General features: G+C 40.3%; 1 protein-coding gene across 3 annotated transcripts in view; it reads left to right on the plus strand.

The window, feature by feature from the left end:
* LOC117429202 (D-glucuronyl C5-epimerase-like) overlaps positions 1 to 14,416 on the plus strand; it is a 28,461-nt gene extending 14,045 nt beyond the window's left edge. For 2 of the 3 annotated variants that reach the window (XM_034048465.3, XM_034048466.3), the window contains 4 exons: positions 1,807 to 1,880; positions 9,788 to 10,398; positions 10,816 to 11,052; positions 12,526 to 14,416. In XM_034048465.3, the coding sequence (XP_033904356.3) occupies positions 9,801 to 10,398; positions 10,816 to 11,052; positions 12,526 to 13,550 (1,860 nt within the window). In that variant the 5' untranslated portion in view covers positions 1,807 to 1,880; positions 9,788 to 9,800 and the 3' untranslated portion in view covers positions 13,551 to 14,416. The remainder of the gene's footprint in view (positions 1 to 1,806; positions 1,881 to 9,787; positions 10,399 to 10,815; positions 11,053 to 12,525) is intronic. The other variant, XM_058999075.1, reaches the window with a different exon arrangement.
* Positions 14,417 to 22,087: the final 7,671 nt, after the last annotated feature.

Here is a 22,087-nt window from a genome sequence, read left to right on the forward strand (position 1 = left end):
TGATGTGTTCACTACGATAGCACTTCATGTTGCAATAGGTAGCACACAACCTTGGATAGATACTGTGGCCCAGAGGACTCTTCCATTGGCAACTATATTTGTATAGATCGTATTGTTTTGGACTTTTTCTTCTGCGTGCCGTAGTTCGTCATTAAGTTTTGTACCCCCATCTATGCCACGGTGATATTAGATACTAGATATTAGAAGTACTGTACAAACTTCTACTGTACATTACTTTAAGTGCTTAATGGAGCATTGCTTACAGTAGGCGCAACACATTTTTGTGGAAACTATTTTCAGCACTGTGGAAAAACAACCGCCCTTCACTCAGAAAGCATTTATCTTATCTTAAAGTGGCGGTGCCTGCCAAGAAAGAGTGAAACAGTGATGTGGGCCGGCTTCTCTCTCAGTTCCCAACGTGGCGTCTTTACTGTCTGTGTTTGTCTTTGTAAGCACCATCCCGTTTTTAGGTTTTATTACAGCATGTTAATTAAACCTGTAAAAATGACATAACCGATAACGTGCACGATCGATGCAATGTTATCAAGTTTCAGCTGCTTCATCAATAAACCCATTTTATAAAAGATCAATAGGTTCCATTTGTAGTGTGATTTAACATCTTTTCTGACAAGCTTTTTTTTTTTCCTTTCTCTAGTCATGTTAAATGGGTTGGATTAATGGCTAGGTGAAGTTTCAACACATTTCTCGATGTATTGTCATTAGATTAATCATCCTCTTGCGGAATCCATTTACATTTGTCTTTGTTGCAATTATAAGTGTGTTTGTTTCCATGCCATTATTTATAGGCTATTTTAAAACCTACAAATCAATACGTATTGATGTAAATAGTATAATTTACCCTTGGTCAAAATAAATACTGTCCAAAAAAAAAAAAAAAAAGGGTGAAGTGGATCTTTTGTTTCTCTGAAGAGTTGCACAGAAAAGTAACAGTGCTACACAGAGTGCTGGTGGTCATTAATCTTCAATGGTTAATAAATTCTTTATTAGGCTTTTGTACTTTTTTAAATGATCTGGTCACAAATAAAAGAAACTGCCATTCCCTCTCTCTGGAAATCAAACCGTTCCCACGTGTCAGTGATGTATTAGGTTGTTTCTTATTAGTTTTATGGTAGATTCAGTAAAGGCAGGACTTTATTGCAGGGAATGCTTGTGTCGGACATTGTTTATTGTCTAACATATTTACGTAGTTTGTATAGTAAATTACATAACATGCATGATAACAATGATAATAATAATAAACTAAATGGTTAAAAGTGAAGTTGAAAGCAGTGGGTGTTTAAAAGTTTGTGAGTACTGAACTACAGCCACAGGGCTGACAGTATGGATCTGTGTTCTTTTGTATATTTGTATTCCACTCTGAACTGACTGGTGTTTGAACCCTCTTTGAACAGAGTGCTCCGTGTGCACAGCGTGCCTGTGTTAGGAGTTGGCCACATGTGCTCGGTCACTGGGTCAATCGACTTTGTTCTTCAATCATACAGTATTTGCAGTCATTGTATTAAGTGCCATACTGTACAAAGTACTGATATGCAAAGCAGTGGTGTAGCCTTCCACACCATTCTAATATTGGTGCAAATGCACATACAAAAGGGCATGCAATCGCACGCTGACAAACATCAAAACGTGTGTGGGGTGTGGTTTTTTTTTTTTTTTTGGTTGCACAAAAAATTGGGACCTATCAAGCTTGTGTTTGTGGCTTTAAGGAAGTCTGTAACAAGCACTGGGGTTTTAGAGGTATTGTCCTGCAGGTGGTTACATGCTTATCGTATTCCTTCTCTGTTGCAGGTTACCAGTGAGGAATGGTGGATCAGTTGGCAGGATGAATTAGCAATGTTATAAACTTACTATTCCAGATTGGGGTAAGTACTGTAAGAGCGTTGTTGGTGGGGTGTGTGTGGTTTTTTCTTTTTTTTTTTTAATCCTCGCCAGGGTGTGGTCTCTAAAACAAAACCTGTATTGCATCGTCTGGAGTGTAGACACTCAGGGCAGTCCATATAGTCCGTTGTGTGGCTATTCCAGCAATTTAAACACAATCCTGGTAAATTGAAGACTCCAAGCCACACTGTAGCCTGATCAAATAACTACAGATGTTGTGTTTGGATCGTGTTCCATGAGGATTTAACCTTCCAGCGCGGACTCGTCCAGAAGTCTGTTTGTTCCGTTCCAATTAAAAATGCTTCATTTTGTACGTGAATGTCATGTGGGACTAGAATATTTATGATGTAGTGGGGATCTGCAGGAGCTGATAATCTTCTCATTATTGCATTGTGTTGGCGGTGTTCAAACTGTATTGTCCTTGTTTTTAATTATTTTGTACTTTGTTATTTTTTTAAATCGTAATTTACATAGTGCCTTATTAAAAATGTGCTTTCATTTGTTTATTATTGACATGTAAAGGTCATAATTGCAATAAAAAGCAGAATTTGTCGTGGTTGATTTATTGCAGAATGTAATCCCCCTCAAGTCTTTTAATATTGGAAGCTTGCTAAAGGTCTTTTTCATAATAACCTACCTAATCCCTCCGGACCAGTGATGGATTGGATGAGAGTATTAACTCGGAAGCAATTTCCTGCATTCTCTTGTTCTCAAATTGCTTCATCTGTGCTGCAAGTGTGAATCTTTTTTTTTGGTTAAGTTATGAATAAAAGACTCTACTTGATTCTGAAAGAACACCTATCCTACTAGTACCTGCATAAGTATCACTAGCTGCATTCAGTGGGTGTGCGTCCTCACTGCCATTGTGCACATTGTTCCAAATGCAGTCCGTCCGAGTTTAATTATCCTTTCGATGAGAACGACACTACTTTTTAATGAAGTCTTTTCGTTAGGTTTTATATTCTGAAATGTCTGCTTTCCAGATGTATTCCAGTAGTGTATTTTGGTGAAACCCAAGTAAAAACAGATTTCACAATTCAATCTAACTTCATAATACACATGTGGAGTATTTTACAGCTGTGCGGAATCCCCCTGGATTGCATCAATCACCTATCCATGGTTCTTGCTATGTTGGCTAATAAGTAATATGTTAGGTGTTTAATGGATACAGTATGGCAGCGTGTGAAGCTTCTGGATTTCTTTAATTTGACATGTGTGTTACTTTTTTCTAGCATTTTTTTTAATTGATTTTTTTTTTGTTTGTGCAAAACCTGTATAATTCAGGAGTAGCAGCTTCATGTGTTTAGCCCAGTCTGCCAAACAAGGGACCCCACTGTGAAAGCCACACTGTTACATGTGGGTGAGATGGAATTCAGACCCTTGAGGAATCCTGGTGTTTGATTTACGTCAAACAGCCTCTTGTGAATTTTTTTATTTCCACTTCTTCCAAAAATGAATCAAGAGCAGTTCTGTTTGATTTGTGCACTGGGGGGGTTGGGGGTCTCCATCTGAGCTGACCCTTTATGTCCCCCCCCCCCCCCCACCCCCATTCAGATATTTCTGGAGGCTTGCCTGTGCATATTCCTTAGTCTTACTGTCTCAAGCTATTCCTGTGTGTTCAGCCTCCGACAACACTGAAAGAAGAGAGAAGAGCCCCAAGGTCCTGACTGGACAACAGAGCAGGAGAGTCCCAGGGTCCTGAAAGGGGAGAGAAAATAAAAGGAAGAAATGTAGAAGTGAGTGCAATGCGATGAGACGCACAGCAGAGTAAGTTGTGGAAAGGGGAAGAACAGCACTACCATATAAATGGAATGGAAAATAAGGATGCCTGGAGGGAAGGAAACCTCTCTTTGTAATAGTTTTTATTATTGTGTCAGTCCTGTAGGAGTGTGTTTATGCTGGGTGATCGTATACACACACAAGTACAGCATTTCCATGACTCTTCCTTTACTTAATACATCAGTGTCTCACAAATGTCTTGATCCTGAAATTATAATCTGTTTTACATGCTTCCATAATTCTCTACCTGAATGGATGAACATTCATTTCTTCCAGGTGCACTTGGGCGAGGCCACATGGGTTGTGATTGAGATTGAGAATTGAGTTTTGATGCTTTCATCAATTCAATGTCACCCAGGCATAAGCATGCACTGCAGTCAGTGTTTTCCATTACCTTCTTGAGAGCAAACTAGAGAGCATGTGATGCAGTGTATTTATGTATTCTTTTTTCATAATAAATACAGCACACGGACAGGTTCGAATGGGCTAGTGAGGGTCAAATGTGGGCTCGGCAGGCTTACAGTATTTGCAAACAAAGTAAGTTTCCATGCAAAATTCCTGTTGTGCGCTCTGCTCTGCACGCTGTGGGGTCATCAATAGGAGATAAATGAAGGATCTCAAGGACGCTCAAGTTAATCACCTGTACGCAGGCAACGCTTTTCTCTCAAAAGAATTGCATTCCAATGGCAGGCTGTCTTGAGTTATTTTAAATGTTTGTTTCCAGCAGAGATCAGCAAAGTTGCTCCTGGCTGGCAGTAATCCTTGCTCTGCAAAGACGCTGCGATTTGGTTTTGTTTTTCAAGTGCATGGATCAGGTTTTTAAAAATGAAAACATGAACCTGGACAAAGCAGACAAACCAAGGCATTGGTGTGACCGATGACGGAGGGGAGGGGGTCAACATTTAAAAAAAGAAGTCTGTCCAGTTATCATCTTCAGTGCTTTTTTTTTTTTTTTTTTTTTACCTAGAGAACTGAAATGTCTTGCACGCTATTGAAAGGTTACCGTGGATGATCTTTCTTTCTCCATTGCTCTGGATTCTGCTCCAGCAAGCCTGTACAATAGCAATCTGTCAAGTGTACAATACTGAAGGGGAAATGTTATTAAGCACTTGTCAGCAGCTGCCACCGATTTTGAAGTTATTGTTTGTGCCATTAGCAAGGATTTTAATAACGAAACCCATCTGGAGATTTATTGGACCGTACTCTAAATGAGCTTGTAATTATGACAGCAATATTCACCAAGGCTGCTTACTCCCACTGTAGCATGCCAGTGGAGTTGATAAGTGTGGTAGCAAAAAGAAGTCTCCTAAGAAAGGAAGGAGAATCAGCTGGTTTATTACAGCAGGAGGTATGTTAAACTGTTCAAAGCCATGTGTAATTGTGCCTCCTGTGGTAGTCAATAAACTATTTACTGGTATGTTCTCTGTTCCTCGGTGTAGGATTTATGGCTTACCTGTTACAAAAGGGCTACCTGTATATCTTCCTGAAGGTGTGCGTGCAGCACTGAGGTGGTTCATGCAATCACATATATTGCTACTGCCTGTTGTTATTTGTGTTTGTGTGTGTGTGTGGTTGTTGTGTTTTTTTTTTTTATTTTTTTAATGAAGCTGCATAAAGCACATTGCCAGAATTCACAGAAGGCTTATTTTATATGAGCTTGTGTCAGGCTGCAAGTGCTTAACTCGCATTGCAACATTTTCTTGTTTTGTTACCAAATCATTTGCTGTTATTTCAAAGCAAAAAGCAGGTCTATTTCATGGCTCCGAAATCTACAAAACCATAACAATTCAAGTTTAACCCACTGACAACCAGAATGACCTTTGTGTTTATTTGCATCATTTACCAGACCGACACAAGGGAAAATACAATAACTGTAGCTTTTTCCTATATATATATATATATATATATATATATATATATATATATATATATATATAGTTTTTTGCTTTTCAACATCTGTGTTTTAGTGACTAAATAAAGTTGGTACAAATCCAGTGCTACACTATTCCAGCAGTGCATTTTTAAATTTTATAAATCAAACTCCTCCAATATTCGTGTCTTGGTTGGTGTTTGAAAAAATAAAAAGCATTTATTTGAACTTCATATTTGTTTGATAAACACGACCCTGCTTATCTGAGCATTTATAAAGTCTGTGTTCCCTGGTGGAGGTCATGCCTTGCAGAAAGTGTCAGCTGTTTGTGTGTCCCTGTTCAGAAAAGCTGTGTTGATGGTTTGAATTAACCCAGCATGCCTGGTTAGACACAGGGTTTAAGTCACCACAACAATAAATCACTTGCTCCACCAACCACTAAATCACAGTAATCTCATAATGGTAGGGTTACAGCATGGACTGTAATGGCACAGAAATGTGCAGTCAGACAGTGCCTGGCATAGTCAAACAACGAAACGATGACGTAAAAAATATCTTTACTTGTGCTCTGTAAAATCCATGTCTGACCAAACAGTGTTTTTATTTAAAATCAATGTACTATAAAGCAGTACTGAACTGGGTGAGATAAAAGAGAGCCAGCAGCAATATCAGTACATGAAGGGTTTTTATTTTACTTTGGACACTTAATACAACTCATTTTATATAGCGCCTTTCAAAACAGTCTTCCCAAGGTGCTTCAACGTCAATTTATGGAAAATAGTAGCATTTATTAAACTGAGGTTTTTAACTACAGGTTAATAGGAGCAGACTCCTTGTAGATAATGGAATGCTTCTATGGGGGGGGGGGGGGGGGGGTGTAGGAGCCAGGTCTGTGAAAGGAGGCGATGGGAACAGCAAATACCACGGGCCTGGATACTGTGGGAGGACAAGAACCAATTAGGCAATGTCAATAATCCTGCTGGGAGTTGTTTTTCTAGGGCGCTCTATTAAAGATGAAACTTGGACTTGGCTTAATGGTTCAGCAGGGTCGCTTGTTATTTCACATTAATGGAGTTTAAAGCTGTTTTGCCATGTTTGTATTTCCTTTCATTTTCATTTACAAAATCTATTGCTATATTCATTGTATTAAAAATATGCTCTGTTATAAAATAACTACAGTCATTAGTGTTCAGCTTCATAATATGCAGAATAAATAATACACTTTAAAACTGTAATGGGGAAATCAAATTGTAAAAAAAAATAAACAGAAACCGCGACTGACTGGCTCGTAGTGAGACATGCGAGGAATGAAAAATAAGAAACGTGCCATTTGAGGAAGTGGTCCTCCGCATTCTCTACAGATGTAGAAGTCACAGTGATGAATTGCAGCTTATTTAATCCCCTGTAAAGATGGGTTTTGCGTTTGCTGTGCCCTGTGTTTGTTATGTAGCTGCAGTTTATCTCTCGAGCGGAACACCAGAAGCATTAACCCTGAACTCGATGCTCTGTGATCTCTAGAGAAGGCTGGTCTGGCTCCAGTACTACGTACGTTGTTCAGTCTGTAGTGTAGTGCTGTTGTGCCCCCTATATCTTAAATGACTGTAGTCACATCAATAATAATGCTATATTATTTGTATTTATTTTTACATAGTTGCTTCTTTTTTATTTATTTTATTACTGCCTATACACAATTATAAGATCATGCCCATTTGGCAGACGGTGACCTTGGCAAATTTGTACTATAATTCTATGGGGAAACATGCAATCAAACCATAATCCTTGTGGTAATATATTTTAATTTTTGACCAACATGCTATTGGCATTGATGCTACAACATTCTTATTGTGTCTTTCTCGGGTGTACGAGTATAGTATCCAAAATGGAGAATGACTAGAGACTTGTAAATGCCTTAGTTTACAGAAATAATCACCTTGCGGGGGGGCGGGGGGGTGTGTGTGACCAGAGGCTTTCTTTGCTATATTGAAATACACAAAGTCTCAGCAAAGGCTTTAATAGGTGCCACTTGAGTTCTCTTCGTGGAGGAACACTCATGCTGACCCAAGATTTGCAGAGTTTGTTTGTTTTATTTTTATTTATTTGTTTGCCTTGAGCTTGAGTGTTGATTTTATTCTCATGGTGCCCTTGATTTTATCTTGTCTTCCACGGTCATCAACACACAAACAGCCCTGCATTATTGTACAGGTCTTTCTACACACTGTCAAGCCAAGGAGTTTCAAGCAATCCAGCAGCAGTACCCCCCTGAGATTTCTAGACCCGGCTTTTCTATTAATCTTACATGTGAGGCTCGCAGCTCCGGCTTGCCTTATTCTGACAGGTCTGTCTGCAGGGATCCTTTTAAAAATCTGATCCAGACCCTTCTCCCAACGTCTCTGCATCAAACACTACAGTGGAGTTCATTTTGACACGGTGTCACATCCAATATGTTTTGAAACGCGGTTTTAAATTGAGAGGTGGAAGTGTGCGCATTAGGGGTGTATAAAGTGATTTCCTATTGAGTGGTGCCAGCATGGCGTTGCTATCCGGCTTTTATGTTTCCTAATTCCAGAACTTTGTAAGCAGCTGTATTCGGAGTTCAGTCATAGCTTTATTAAAGCTTTTATTTTGTTCTTCTGCAGTATGTGTGTTTTTATTAGCAGTAGCAGTCTGTGCCAGTGAGGTTAGAGGTCAGTAATGCTGCATTCCGATTAGCTATGGCCAGTGTCCAGTGTTCCATCTGGATTTGAATGCTGTTTATTACAGCGTTGTCTTGAGCAAGCTACATAATGACTGAAGGGACCAGAGACTGCAGAAGAAGATTGTAGTGTTCCAATTATGTGTAGTCCGACCCAATCGACCAGATCCTGCAGCTAACCTTTCACTGTGCAGTGTCAGTCCGTCTGCAGTGCAAAGCAGACTATACAGTGCTTCATAATATGCAGATTTTAAAACTATTTTTATTACATTTCTTGGGGGGTATTTCAGTCCTGAAATAAGCATGCTCTGCTGTGTACTGTAAATTCTCCAGTTGTTTGCCCTAGCTGTCAGCAGGGGTATTGCGTTTATATGAAGCAGTGACAGCAGGTAAACAGTCAATCAATCTCCTCCTATTAAACACTCAAAGCCAGCTCTGTTCCTCAAGTCTTAAATAATCGTCTAATGTTTTCTCATTAGGCAGTTCTAATGGCTAGCTTTCATAAAGTCGAGAGTGGCTCTGCCAGTCTGGGTGTTATGATAAAGGGTGCTATTCCTGTAAACCCTTGTTGTGTTTTTGGTGTGTGTGGGTTTTTCTTTGTTGTTTTTTTGGAGAGTGGATTGAATCTTTTATACGACAGCCTTCAGACACAGCGAGCTGGAGTTCTATTTTATGGCATTGATTCTTTCCTCTGAAGTGTGACTCACTGCTGTGTCATTGCACTTTCTCAACACGCAAGCATAATTAGCGGGGCATGGGGAGCCTAGGCGGTGTTTGCGCATAGATTTTTCAGTCAGATAATAGCGTTACCTGATTTGATTGGTATCGTCTGCACAGTGGTGGCAGGAGTCTGTCTGGACTGTTGGCAGCATCTTGTTTCGAAGGCAGAAGATTGATGATCCCTTTTTACATTTGTATAAGCTGTGGTTTCTCAGATTCATTAATATAATGTTTCTGTGTGGAGTCGCGACTTCTGAATTGGACTTCTGTCATCTAGCAGTCGGACATGCATGGAAGTAAACCAATTAACTTTGCACATGTAATATGGAAATGTTGTGCTGTGTTTGTTGTCTGTTTTATCTTGGTTACTGTACAGGTACTACCTGTTGGCTATTTAGTTTTCACAACTACACAAAGTCTCAGCCAAGACTTACTCAAGTGGGGACTTGTACTTTTTTCAGTTTCATACAGATTGTTGTGGGTGTTTGGTAAGAATTCCCAGAAATGCAGGCTTCATTTTCAGTCTTCATAAAGTTCGGGACCAGGAATATCTGAAGACCTCATATGCAAACACTTACCACGGCAGTAATATATGTTGCAAAATTTGTTTGCAGTGTTTGTGTGTGTGTGTGTGTGTGTGTGTGTGTGTGTTTTTTAAGCTTGATGTAAACCAGTGTTTTGACAAAGTAAATGTAATTTCACTGCTGTTAAAATGATACTGCAAGTGCGTAGTCTTTTTAAATCCGTGTGTTAGATGAACTGCTTTTAGTTTGACTAAATGCAACAATAACTATTTTCCTCTTCGTGTTTTGTTTGTTTGTTTTTTGCAGGTAAACTGTGAATATGCGTTGCCTGGCAGCTCGCGTGAACTATAAGACTCTGATCATCATCTGCGCCATCTTCACACTCGTGACTGTGCTGCTGTGGAACAAGTGCTCCAGTGACACAGCCAACCGCTTCCCACGAGACCAGAGCCTGCTGGATAACAGGCTGTGGAGGGAGGGCTTAGAGAAGAGGACAGCTGCCTCGGAGAGCAACAGCCATGCAAACAACCTCCCCGCGCCAAAGCAGCAGTCGGAGGAAGCTTCGCCCCAGGAACAGCAGAAGGCTCCCCCGGTGGTGGGAGTGGGGAACAGCAACGTTAACAAAGTGCTTGGAATCAAATATGAAGAGATAGACTGCCTAATTAACGACGAGAATACGATCAAGGGAAGAAGGGAGGGGAACGAGGTCTATCTTCCATTCAGCTGGGCCGAGAAGTATTTCGAAGTGTACGGAAAGATCGCCCAGTACGACGGCTACGAGAGGTTTGAGTTCTCTCACAGCTACTCCAGAGTCTACGCCCAGCGGGAGCCCTACCACCGGGATGGGGTGTTCATGTCCTTCGAGGGGTACAACGTGGAGGTTCGGGACAGAGTGAAGTGCATCAGTGGAGTGGAAGGTTTGTACAACGTCTGTGTGTGTTTGCTTATCCCAAGCTAGCTTCCCCCTCCTCCCAATATTTTACTTGACTACACACTTGAAATTTGACACCATTTTGTGTAATGTTTTGATTTGTTTTCCAGTAAATCGCACGTGCCGAATATAGTTTTAATACAAAGCAAGTTGCACACAGTGAGTTGCTGTAGTTTATTAGTCTTGTAAATCACTTCCACCGACACAGAGCATGCATGTTGTATAAAAGGGAGTGCTGTAAATACTTGTAGAATCTGGGAAGTGAAGACACGAGTCATTTCAAAATAAATTGTTTAAATGTAATAGCTTCCAGCAGGAGAAGCCCAAGCTGCCTCCAGCCTCCCAGCCCCTACACTGTGTTCAGAATGGTTTCTAATCCCTAACCCTGTTGGACCCTCTTCAGGAGTTCCTCTGTCCACGCAGTGGGGGCCTCAAGGCTACTTCTACCCAATCCAGATCGCACAGTATGGGCTGAGTCACTACAGCAAGAACCTGACGGAGAAGCCCCCGCACATCGAAGTGTACGAGAGCGCGGAGGACAGCAGGCAGCAGAGCGGCTGGACCGCTCCCAGGGGATGCACCGTCTCTTCAGTGCATGACAAAACCAGGTCCAGCACCGTCAAGCACTTCAGTGCACCAGGTACTGTATTGCAGTTCAGCTGGTACGGGTGACGAGACAATACTTTCTGTGGTTTGACTGATGTATCTCTGGATAATGGAGTAGGTGATGGGTGACACTGAAGGTGTATGAAGTTGCAATTAGACCTACTCCAAAATGCTTCGGAGTTCATTTGTTTTTTCACTTGAAGATGAATTCATTTTAAGAATAATTGTTTTCGTTCTGGCAAGTTGCTAAATTCAGTAGTGTGCGTGTTGCACTTGTTGGTTAATTAACAAATCCATTATTCATTCTCTAGTTGCATAACCAAAGGCAATCCATTAAAATAGTGACATTTGTAGAACCTCCTTATTTTTTTTTTATTTATTTTTTTTTGTTGAAGCCCTGCTGTTTTTTAAGATTTAAAAAAAACAAAAAAAAAGCCTTGAGTTGTAAATGTTTGTTTTATTTTTAAACCTTCAGGATTTTTTTTGTTTTGTTTTAATTTGTTTTATTTTTATAATGACCTGCAATCTGTTTCGTGTTCCCATGCAATATAATATTTTATACAAGGATATCTTTAAGGATTCTTTTCACCAGGCAGAGAGGTGTTCTTGTTCCTAACACTAATGCATTTCCCCCTAACTAATCAATACCCATTAGAATTAACAAGCCTGTTGCTGACAATGGCAGTGGAGTAATTGCTGTCAGCACCTAAGCCTCAGGTCCCTGAAGGGAAAGCTGTGAAGGATGCCCCTGTGGCTTTGCAGCAGAGAAGTATTGGAGCAGCCCAGGGAATGGGATCTCTTATGTATTCTCTACTCATACGTTATTGATGGCAAAGTAATCACGAGGCCACAGAACAAATCCACTTACTCCAAGATTGCAGTAACTAATGGATTTATGAGTGCATTATACAGCACTAGCAATGGCGGCAATCCTTTCTCGAACTGGCTCCCCATTACTTTGAGTCCCTCCTGCCCGAGGGAGAGAGAAAGCATCTTGGATGGATGCAATGAACTAAGAAACAGAGGAAGGGGAAAGGGAGTTGGAAAGAACAAGCAGTTATATCTCCAGGGTCTTATTTATTTAAAGCTGGCAGTTCTGCTAGAATGTGTGTCAATGTCAAGAACGCTGCTGGCTTGAAAAGGTTTAGTTTCACTTCTTGGTACTGAATGCTGCGTGAACACCATGTACTGTCATACCACCCAGAGATGCATGGATTCAAGGGGCAATGTGATCGCTTCTAGACAGTTTATGTATTAACACTTCTCGTGGAGTTTCAGCCAAGAGGTTGAATTAGCATTTCTTCCAAATTAAGTAAGACATAAGCTTATGTGAGCTCCCATAGGAACGTTGTTGTTGTTGTAGTTTAAAACCGCAAGACTTGAACATGTCATGGGTGAGGAGAGCTGTCCTGTTTCTTAATTAAGAGGTCACAGAGCAGTTTTTTGCAAAAACAAACAAGCAAAAAAAACGCATGTTATATATTTACTATTGCCTTCTGTTTTGCAGAAGCTTCAGATGGAGTCTGGCTGCCCCTTGGGAACACAAAAGATTTCATCATCTCGTTCGACCTCCGATTCGTGACGAACGGAAGCGTTTCCGTGGTCCTCGAGACGACCGAGAAGAACCAGCAGTTTGTTATCCACTACGTCTCCAACACGCAGCTCATAGCTTTCAAAGACAGGGACATCTACTATGGCATCGGGGCCAGGACTAGCTGGAGTACCGTCACCAGAGACCTGGTGACCGACCTAAAGAAAGGAGTCGGGCTTTCCAACACCAAGGCTGTCAAGCAGACTAAAATCACGCCCAAGCGGGTGGTTAAGATCGTGCTGAAAGGGAAAGGCTTCATCGATAACATCACCATATCCACGACCGCCCACATGGCCGCCTTCTTCGCCGCCAGCGATTGGCTGGTGAGGAACCAGGACGACCAAGGGGGCTGGCCCATCATGGTGACGCGGAAACTCGGGGAGGGCTTCAAGTCGCTGGACCCCGGCTGGTATTCTGCCATGGCGCAGGGACAGGCCATGTCCACGCTGGTTAGAGCCTACTTGCTTACTAAAGATCCGGTGTACCTCAGTGCCGCTCTCAAGGCAACAGCACCCTACAAACGGCCGTCTGGGCAGCATGGCGTCAAGGCCGTGTTCATGAACAAGTATGACTGGTACGAGGAGTACCCCACCACCCCGAGCTCTTTCGTTTTAAATGGCTTCATTTACTCTTTGATAGGCCTCTACGACCTGAAAGAGACTGCAGGGGAGCCGCTGGGGAGGGAGGCTCAAGTGCTGTACAGCCGGGGCTTGGAGTCCCTCAAAGCCATGCTGCCGCTGTACGACACGGGCTCCGGCACCATCTACGACCTTCGGCACTTCATGCTGGGGACGGCGCCCAACCTGGCGCGCTGGGACTATCACACCACGCACATCAACCAGTTGCAGCTGCTGGGCACTGTGGAGGACTCTCCTGTCTTCAAAGACTTTGTCAAGCGCTGGAAGAGCTACATGAAAGGAGGCAGGGCAAAGCACAACTAGAGCTTTCAACCACAACCCACGGCGTTTCACTCATTCAGGCTGCACTGGATCGACTACTCCGCTGTTGTGTCCAATGAACACGCAAAGCCATTTGAAACTTGTATACGGAGTTGCTGTTGTTGCTGGCTGTGTGTGTTTGGTTGTTGGCGTTTTTTTTTTTCTTTTTTCAGCTATTCAAAGAGAATACTGTGTTGGTACCTATCGATTTAAGATTTAGTAACACGTACACACATACTTGCATTTAAATATAAATGTCTGTTCCATGTTTCTAAGTGTTTTCTTTTTCCTTGAATCTCTGTGCTGCGTGTGCAGGCTGTAGTAGATATCCACCTCCCTTGATTTGTGAATGGGGCAGTGCCGTTGAGTTTGGCTCGTCCTTCTACCCTTCTTTGTGTGGGCGTTTCCTGTTTTAACAGCTGCTCCAGCTTGGGTTCAGGCCTGACCTGCACCATGTCAATCAGAATCGAGCAGGCTTTTCCAGTGAGCCTCCGTTTCATTTTAGCACCTGCCTCAAAAAAAATAACAAAGTTAAAAGGATGTACAGTAGTGCAAATACGTGTGTTGATCTTCACTCTGCAAGAGCATTAAAAAAAATCGACAAACTGTTGGTGACGGGTAGAGATATTTACCAGTTTGTATTGTTTTTTTTATTATAGATAGCTTTTAGATTTAAAAAATATATTCCACATTTAAAACATGTATATTAAAAGGAAATATATTTATTTTGTTAGAGGGAAATCCTGTAGGATGCTGCATTGTGATTTTGATGTACAGGTTAAAATACAATGGAAAATACCTTTTTCAGACACTTTGGTACCTGCCATTTGGCAGAGTTGTGTATTAATTATTAAACCGTTTAGTAATGATTCAATTGCAGAAGTGTACTGTTGTAAACCAGAAAACCATGACCCAATTTCATGCATTATAATTGTGGGGTTTCTAAAGGGACTGTAAACGTGGAGAAGAGCCTTATCGGGTTATTCTGATCTTTTGAAATTTGAAATCTACAAAACTCAATCAGCACGTGGGTTAATCACGATTTCTTTTTGGAAATAGACTTGCACAGTCCCTCGCTGGCTGTGCTCTAGAAATGTACTCAGTTTGTTACAGAAGCACAAAGTTACCACTTCCACAAGACCATAGTAAGAGGCAGTGATGGTGAAGTTTTAGTTTAAATGTAATTTTCCAGACCAGTTTAATTCCTAATAACTGCACCTGCCATTAATGTGTCATTTTATCTCATTTACAGTCAAATATAGAAAGGATAATTATATCATATGTCCTGGTGCTTATCCTGCTTATTAAACATAAATTAGCGTACAATCATAAGTGAGGTAGAAGGATCCATGTGCCTTCACAATATTACAGCCTGTGTATTTGTAAGGTGCACTCCTTGAACAAACTGACTGGTGCAGTTCCTGAGTCATCGTTCATATACTGTATAAAACTAAACACAACACATTGTATGTTGTAGAAACACAGTCCTTCACAAATTTCACCTCTTTGTATTGTGACTATAAACTAAACTATTTCAGGACAAGTCAAATGAAAAAGCAAAAAAGCGTTTTTTGAATGTTACCATAAGGTGTGGGTGTGGCTTTTTTTTTTTTTGTGGATTGTATTTAAATGTCATTACAATGCTACCAACAGCCGAGTAACCTCCTGTTTTAGAATGCAACTCTGAAGCTGGCAATGGGTCTACATCAGAACCATTGGGGACATTTTAGTTTGTTTGTTTTGTGTTGTGTGCATCTGTGCTACATTTATGTCCTGCAAAAGGCTAAATGAAAAATAACTATCGCACTGCTTTTTTTTTATGGTGTCCATTAACAGTGGTGAAGGACATGCTCGTTATTATGGGAAGCAGTAAACCCGCTTAACCATAGTATAGGTATTTCTGCATTAGTCGACCTCTATTGAACCAGTCCTGCCCAGTGGTGCAACTCGTGCTTTGTCACCTCGTTCTGTATTGGCCTTATCTATCAAAGCTGTTTTGCATCTTCCTTTTTTTTTTTTTTTTTAAATTATGCTGTTGCATGCAAAGCCAGCAAGAAACAGCTTATTTGTCCCTTTTTAAATGTAATTTTTTTTTTTCCCCATTTGCAAAAATGGAGCTGGCTGTGAAAGCATGTTGAGTGAAGTACACAAAACCTGTCGCACTTGCTTTTCAGATCTTGTCGGGCAACCGTTAACGGCAAGACCCCGTGGCCAGATCTCTTGATCTCTTTCTGGAGGGCTTAAAATGGTTGGGTTGGTGCAGCCCTAATGTTGCATAAAAATGTTTCTTTTGCTTTTGGCCTAATGTGTTGTTCATTTGATAATATTAGGGTCTATGCTTATGAATATATATATATATATATATATATATATATATATATATATATATATATATATATATATATATATATATATATATACTCTTTTTTTTTTTTCTTTCTGATGTTTAAACTGCGTCTCACCAGGTTCACATTCATCAGTGTACTACAGACCTTTCTCAGGGCTAATGTACGCGAGGAGTAGGTAACCCATCAAATAGCAGGTTACTTTTATCAGTTCGGGTTGTGCGTCTTCACACCGGTTAAATCAGCGTGGGTTTGGTTTATATGCTTGGAAACCCTGACTGTCCGGAAACAAAATAAACACTCACTGCCTACACCTTGGCTCCACACGTTGGGAGACATTTGTCAAAAAAAAAATTGCTTTTCTCAAATACAGCTATGCATAAAGTCATTTTTGTATTCTTGCTTGCTTCAATTGATTACACAACAGTAGATACGTACATGAAAAGTGTGTGTACAGAGCTTGTGTGCTGTTAATACCAAAGTGTTCAAAGCCCAGATTTCTCTTTATTTTAAATAGATACTGTACTGTACTGCTGAAAGTGATTGTATGCTGTTACATTTACTGTCTGTGCTGACACATTTCCAGTGGCCTCATTGTGTGTTCCGTGTACTAGGCAGCTTTGTAATGCAGTTTTAATCATGTGGCTGCAGATGTATTCATGAGGAATAACTTTTACATTTTTTACCAACCCTCTGCCACATAAATCACCTGCCTTTGCAAAGAAATACATGTATAAAGCGAATAGGACTGTGCCACTGATTTGGCCACTTGATCATTTCATCACGAGCTATACAACTCCATCTTTTCATTAATGAACGCCGGCAACAGTCTCTAAGCGCTATTGAAATTGTTTAAGGGGGTTATATTTAAAAGAATGCTCCGATTTGTTCATCGTTCCACATTCTGAACACATTTGCTTCCTGCAAGCTGTCTGTAGGTTTAGGCAGCACTCAAGCACAATGGTAGAGCCTTGTGTTGGTGTTCTTCTTTATGTTCTGGACAATGTGCAAGACTTTCCCTACAAGCTGCTATTCTCATTCAGATTGTAATGGTGTTTCTCCCCCCCAACATGTACATGTGGAGCTTCAAATCACATGTAACGTATGCAATAAAATGTTTACTGGATTCCCTCCTATAGGGGTGTCCTGTAAGGTTGTACAGACTTTGCAATTTAAGCACAATGTGCACATGAAACTTTTTTTTTTTTATGCAGAAAGTGTTTATATAAAAAGTTAAAGTAAATCTTTGTGGTTTAAATTGCCTTCCAAAAGTTGTAAAATAAATTTTAAAAAAATCTTAAGTTTTGGGGTTTTTTCTTTTTTTTCAATTTAGGAGAATCAAATGTGTCATGTTTTTGAAACTGGCTCTGTACTGTAGCTGTTAATGCCTGCACTAAGAAAATGATCTCTATTCACACTCACACTATGATAGGTATAAATTATATATTGACTGTCTTAAGGCTTGACAATTTTGCTTCAAGGCTTTTTAAAGGGTGATGTCCAAAGCCTTTCTATTTTTAAGAACTACTTCAGCTATGATGAATAATCCAACAAAAATATCCTCTACAAAGGTGGAGACTTAAAGAGAAATTTCAAACACCTACTCACATTTGTGTAGCCGTAGTTGGGAACGCGGGCAGTATCTCAGAAGTTTGGGGTAGCTGTAATGTGTCCAGCGGGCACTGTTCCTGCAGGACCGGTCCCTTTGCACTTCACTGATTCCCTGCTCACCCGCAGTCACGGGAGGATCACAGACACTGATCAAGCTGAAGGTACATTGATGCTTACGGGTGCCGTAAGGAAAATAAGAAATCTGTTCTGTCACTGGTTCAGCTCAGCTGAGCAGTGCAGTGCACTACCAACAGTACAGTGACCTGAAGAAAACACCTTGCTCAGTTTCCTGAAGACTTCATTAGATTTAATTTAAAAGCGTTTTGCCAGGAGTGTTGCGAGTGTAGAAAGGTCAGGATCAATTGCGTGGTATAAACCCGACTTCCTCCCCAAAGTGGGAATAAGCAATCACCTGCCGGTGCCACCTGATCTGGTGAAGCATTCTTCTGACATGGGGTCTGGAGAAGCTGCATAGACTGATGTTCATAGCTCTTTGAAGAAGGCACGCTCTTTGTCTAAGACTTCAGTTCTATTCAACAGTTCAGGATGATGTACAGTATGCTGGTTTTATTTCTTTTTTTCAATGCACCTCTAAGGGGAATCCCCTTTTCTGTTGAATATCTCCATGCTTCCCTTGCTTATTAATGTTGGCTATTTGGCAAAGCCACTCAATAAGCTAATCCCAGGCAACTCCATTATACTTTGATGCCCACTTCTGTGTTTACAGTAGCTTTATTTGAGCAATGTAGCACAAATTATTGTGACACATGCAGAGATGTCTCAGTGGTAAAATTGTCATTCTCATCCCAAGGGAGCAGATTTGCCATGCCTGACCTGGTTTCTACCTAATCACAGAGCTGAGCTGCTTAATGTACATTCATTATTGATCACCCAGACAGTCTATTAGAACAGACTGGACCAATCAGACAGACCCTGGGAATCTCTGTTGCTCTCTGCAGCATGGTGTGTCACAGTGTGTGTGTTTGCTTGTGATTATGTCTCTGCTCTACCTGTGTGTCGCTTGTGTTTATCTGTGTTTCTTCTCCCCTTGCTTTATTTTCAGAAATACCCAAATTGCAATAAATGATTTTCCACGGCAGACACATTTGATTAAAGCACGGCCTATAAATGCATACCTCAGTTAACAAGCCTAAGCGTCTTAATAATAAGCAGAGCATAAAGCATTATTAACATGTTGCTGGTAAAATCTGTTTACAGTAGGTCTGAAGTGCCTTTTCTGATATGCTAGTGTTTCATTTGTTGGGCCTATATCAGCTGTTTGTCTTTTTGCCTGTTATATGATAAATAATACCACGCTCAATTGCATTGTAAAGGTGATAGAGTTTTTATTGAATTACTGTGTCGGTGTACTTTTAAAACTTGGCATCTTGTTCATTCCACGGCGGCAGTCTAAACTGTCATGCGAGTCAAGAAAGCACATAGCTAACAATCCTACACGTTTCAGTCGCGGTGTGTGGACAGCACCAGATTACATTCACCTTCCTACTGAAACCATCTCTGCAGCCAGAACGGTTTGTTTTTTGTAACATACTGCCACCTTGTGGCAATTGCCTTTCACTGACAGGGAAGATGGCACATGTACAATGTTAAGCTGTAATGTACTGATATATCAAACCCACTCCCCTCTGCGAGTGTGTCTCCACCCTCATGCTGCATACAGAGAACAGAGCAGCAGTTCAGTTGGAGCAGTTGACAGAGCGAAACGAAGAGAGAGGTAGGAGTGAAGTGTGAAGGTTAGGTGGAAGTAACTGTGTTCAGAAGCCAGTAAAGGGTAGGTGTGCCAGAAACTAACCTGCCTAGTTATGCATTAGCATTACCAAAGGATCCTGGAGATTTCACAATAAAGGGGAGGGTTGCTGCAACTTCTGAGCGTCTGTCTACAAAATTTTGGACAATGTTCTGTGCCTTCAGCACCTAACACCAACCCTTACTCACACCTACAGTGTATTTAAAGGGATACTTGGTTTGTCTACCTTTCCACAAGATGTAATGTCTCGCTTCTTCAATACCCTATTAAGGGTTATTTTATTATTCTCTATTGCTGATTCGCCTTACATCATTATTTTCCATGCCTGCCAACTATTCCAGCAAAAAATAATAATTATATATATATATATATATATATATATATATATATATATATATATATATATATATATATATATATATATATATATATATAAACTGTTATTATGAATTATTATTTGTGATTTGTTTCTTCCTTCTTCCTCCTATTCTGGTGCCTTGTTTGAATATCAGAAGTTAAAAGCACTCCTGTGCCCCTTCATAGAGCTCCGAGTCTAACTTCCACCTGCAGCGACCTGTTTCCAGTGGATAATAAGAAATACCTGAGCTCAGAGATGGGCGTGAGGCTCTGTATTTGTCGAAGGTGTATTGTTGCAATTCTTTGGGTAAAATTCTCAGTCCCACATGTAAACCAGCACATGATTACCATGTATCAGGGCAAGGCATTCGTTTTCACAATTTCTGATATTCATGCAGAAATACTTTGAATTGCTGTTTTAGTAAATACCTGGGAATGCTTTTCATGTAAATTACAAGTAACATGATTTAACTTTGGGGTAAATATATTCCTCTATCTATCTATCTGTCTATCTATCTATCTATCTATCTATCTATCTATCTATCTATCTATCTATCTGATTACCAAAAACGATTGTGTGACTGATCTACGGATAAAGTTTTGTATTATAATTTCTATTTCAAGTTTTAAAAAACACACTAACACAATGAACCGTGTGTAACTGGACAAGACAATCCTAACACAATGAACCGTGTGTAACTGGACAAGACAATCCTAACACAATGAACAGTGTGTAACTGGACAAGACAATCCTAACACAATGAACAGTGTGTAACTGGACAAGACAATCCTAACACAATGAACAGTGTGTAACTGGACAAGACAATCCTAACACAATGAACAGTGTGTAACTGGACAAGACAATCCTAACACAATGAACAGTGTGTAACTGGACAAGACAATCCTAACACAATGAACAGTGTGTAACTGGACAAGACAATCCTAACACAATGAACAGTGTGTAACTGGACAAGACAATCCTAAGTATGTATTTGAGATTCCTTGTCAAAGCCTCACAGCTCTGTATGTATTAAGTTATCAGTTAGGAAAAGCAAACAAACCTTGGTAATGTGTAAAACCCGAGTGAAACAACGGTCACGGCAAGCAGCAGTTTCATTATTGTGCTGAGGAGCTGGGTTTGCTAGTTTGCTGTTTACTGGAGTTTGCAGCAAACTGTCAATCCCAGCTCCTCAGCACATGATTAGGAGGACTGGTTAAATGGAGATGCCTTGCTTGACAGTACGATGGTGCTAATTTTGTTCTGCCAGGTTACTGTTGAATATGATAATAGAAAATATGGTAATAGGTGAATATGTTGTTGTGTACTGTAAACATTTATGTCTTTTGTAACAGTTATATTTTTGTTATAACCTGTTTTAACAACAATGTATGATCAATTGGGTAAATTCGTTTTAATGTGGTTGCAGTTTTCAGCTATGTACTACACACAAAAATAAAAGTTTAAAATGTTTCCACTTAGGAAGGTCTGAGAGGGTGGTTCCATGTCAGCAAATGTTTAGAACATATTAATGATTATTCATACCAAGTTTCAAGCTTCTAACCCGAAGGTTTTGGCAATATCGCTGGTTAACCACACCACTGTAAATGCCATCTACAATATGTTATTACTGTATTCATGTGTTTGTTAAAGGACTTGTGAGTAAACATACATTCATTATAAAACCAAGTGATTGTTGTGCATGAATGTCTCTGTGTCAAACGGGAAGGCACTTTCAACAGTGAAGATGTACAGTAAAGACTGCTCTGCACACTCGAACCGGCAGGCTAGCCAAATGTATGTACACTGTTCATACATATTCCCATAGGTTTCTCATTTTAGACGTCATCAAACTATCACACTGGTTGTGAGGCTGTCAAACTGGCTAGCCATCCTGTCACATGTGTGCCTGGGTTATCTGTTTCAGCCCTACTTGCCCTTCTGTGTTGGATCATGGATCATGGTAACTGTACTGTAGATGGTACTGTAACTGTTGTCAGGAATCATATCACTATTTGTGGAGAGCTTTTCACTGTCATGAAAATCTTTTTCATTGATTTATTTATTTTACTTTAATTCAAGATCAATATGATCTAAATGTATTGCATACTATAACTAAAAGTGAGTACAGTGTACTGTAGAAGGGCCTGTATTTAACACATGCATTAATATCATTCTAGTTTAACTGTTTCGAACCATTATATATTGAGGTATTGTGGGATCTTAAAGGTAATGCATACATTTGCAATGTGCACCATGACTCATTATTACAGCAACCCTATATAAAGAATATAAAGCAGCATTTCTGATCAGTGTTGTTCAAAGTGCTAAATGAATGTTGCATGGATTTTGTCAGCTGTGTTTTAGTCTCTACAGCAAGATGATGGAGGATGCAAACAAACTGGAATGACAACAGGGTCTTGTGTTACGTAGAGTGCACAGAAGACTACGGAACACGGCG

This window comes from Acipenser ruthenus, chromosome 24, assembly GCF_902713425.1.
Source record: "Acipenser ruthenus chromosome 24, fAciRut3.2 maternal haplotype, whole genome shotgun sequence".
Taxonomy (NCBI): Eukaryota; Metazoa; Chordata; class Actinopteri; order Acipenseriformes; family Acipenseridae; genus Acipenser; species Acipenser ruthenus.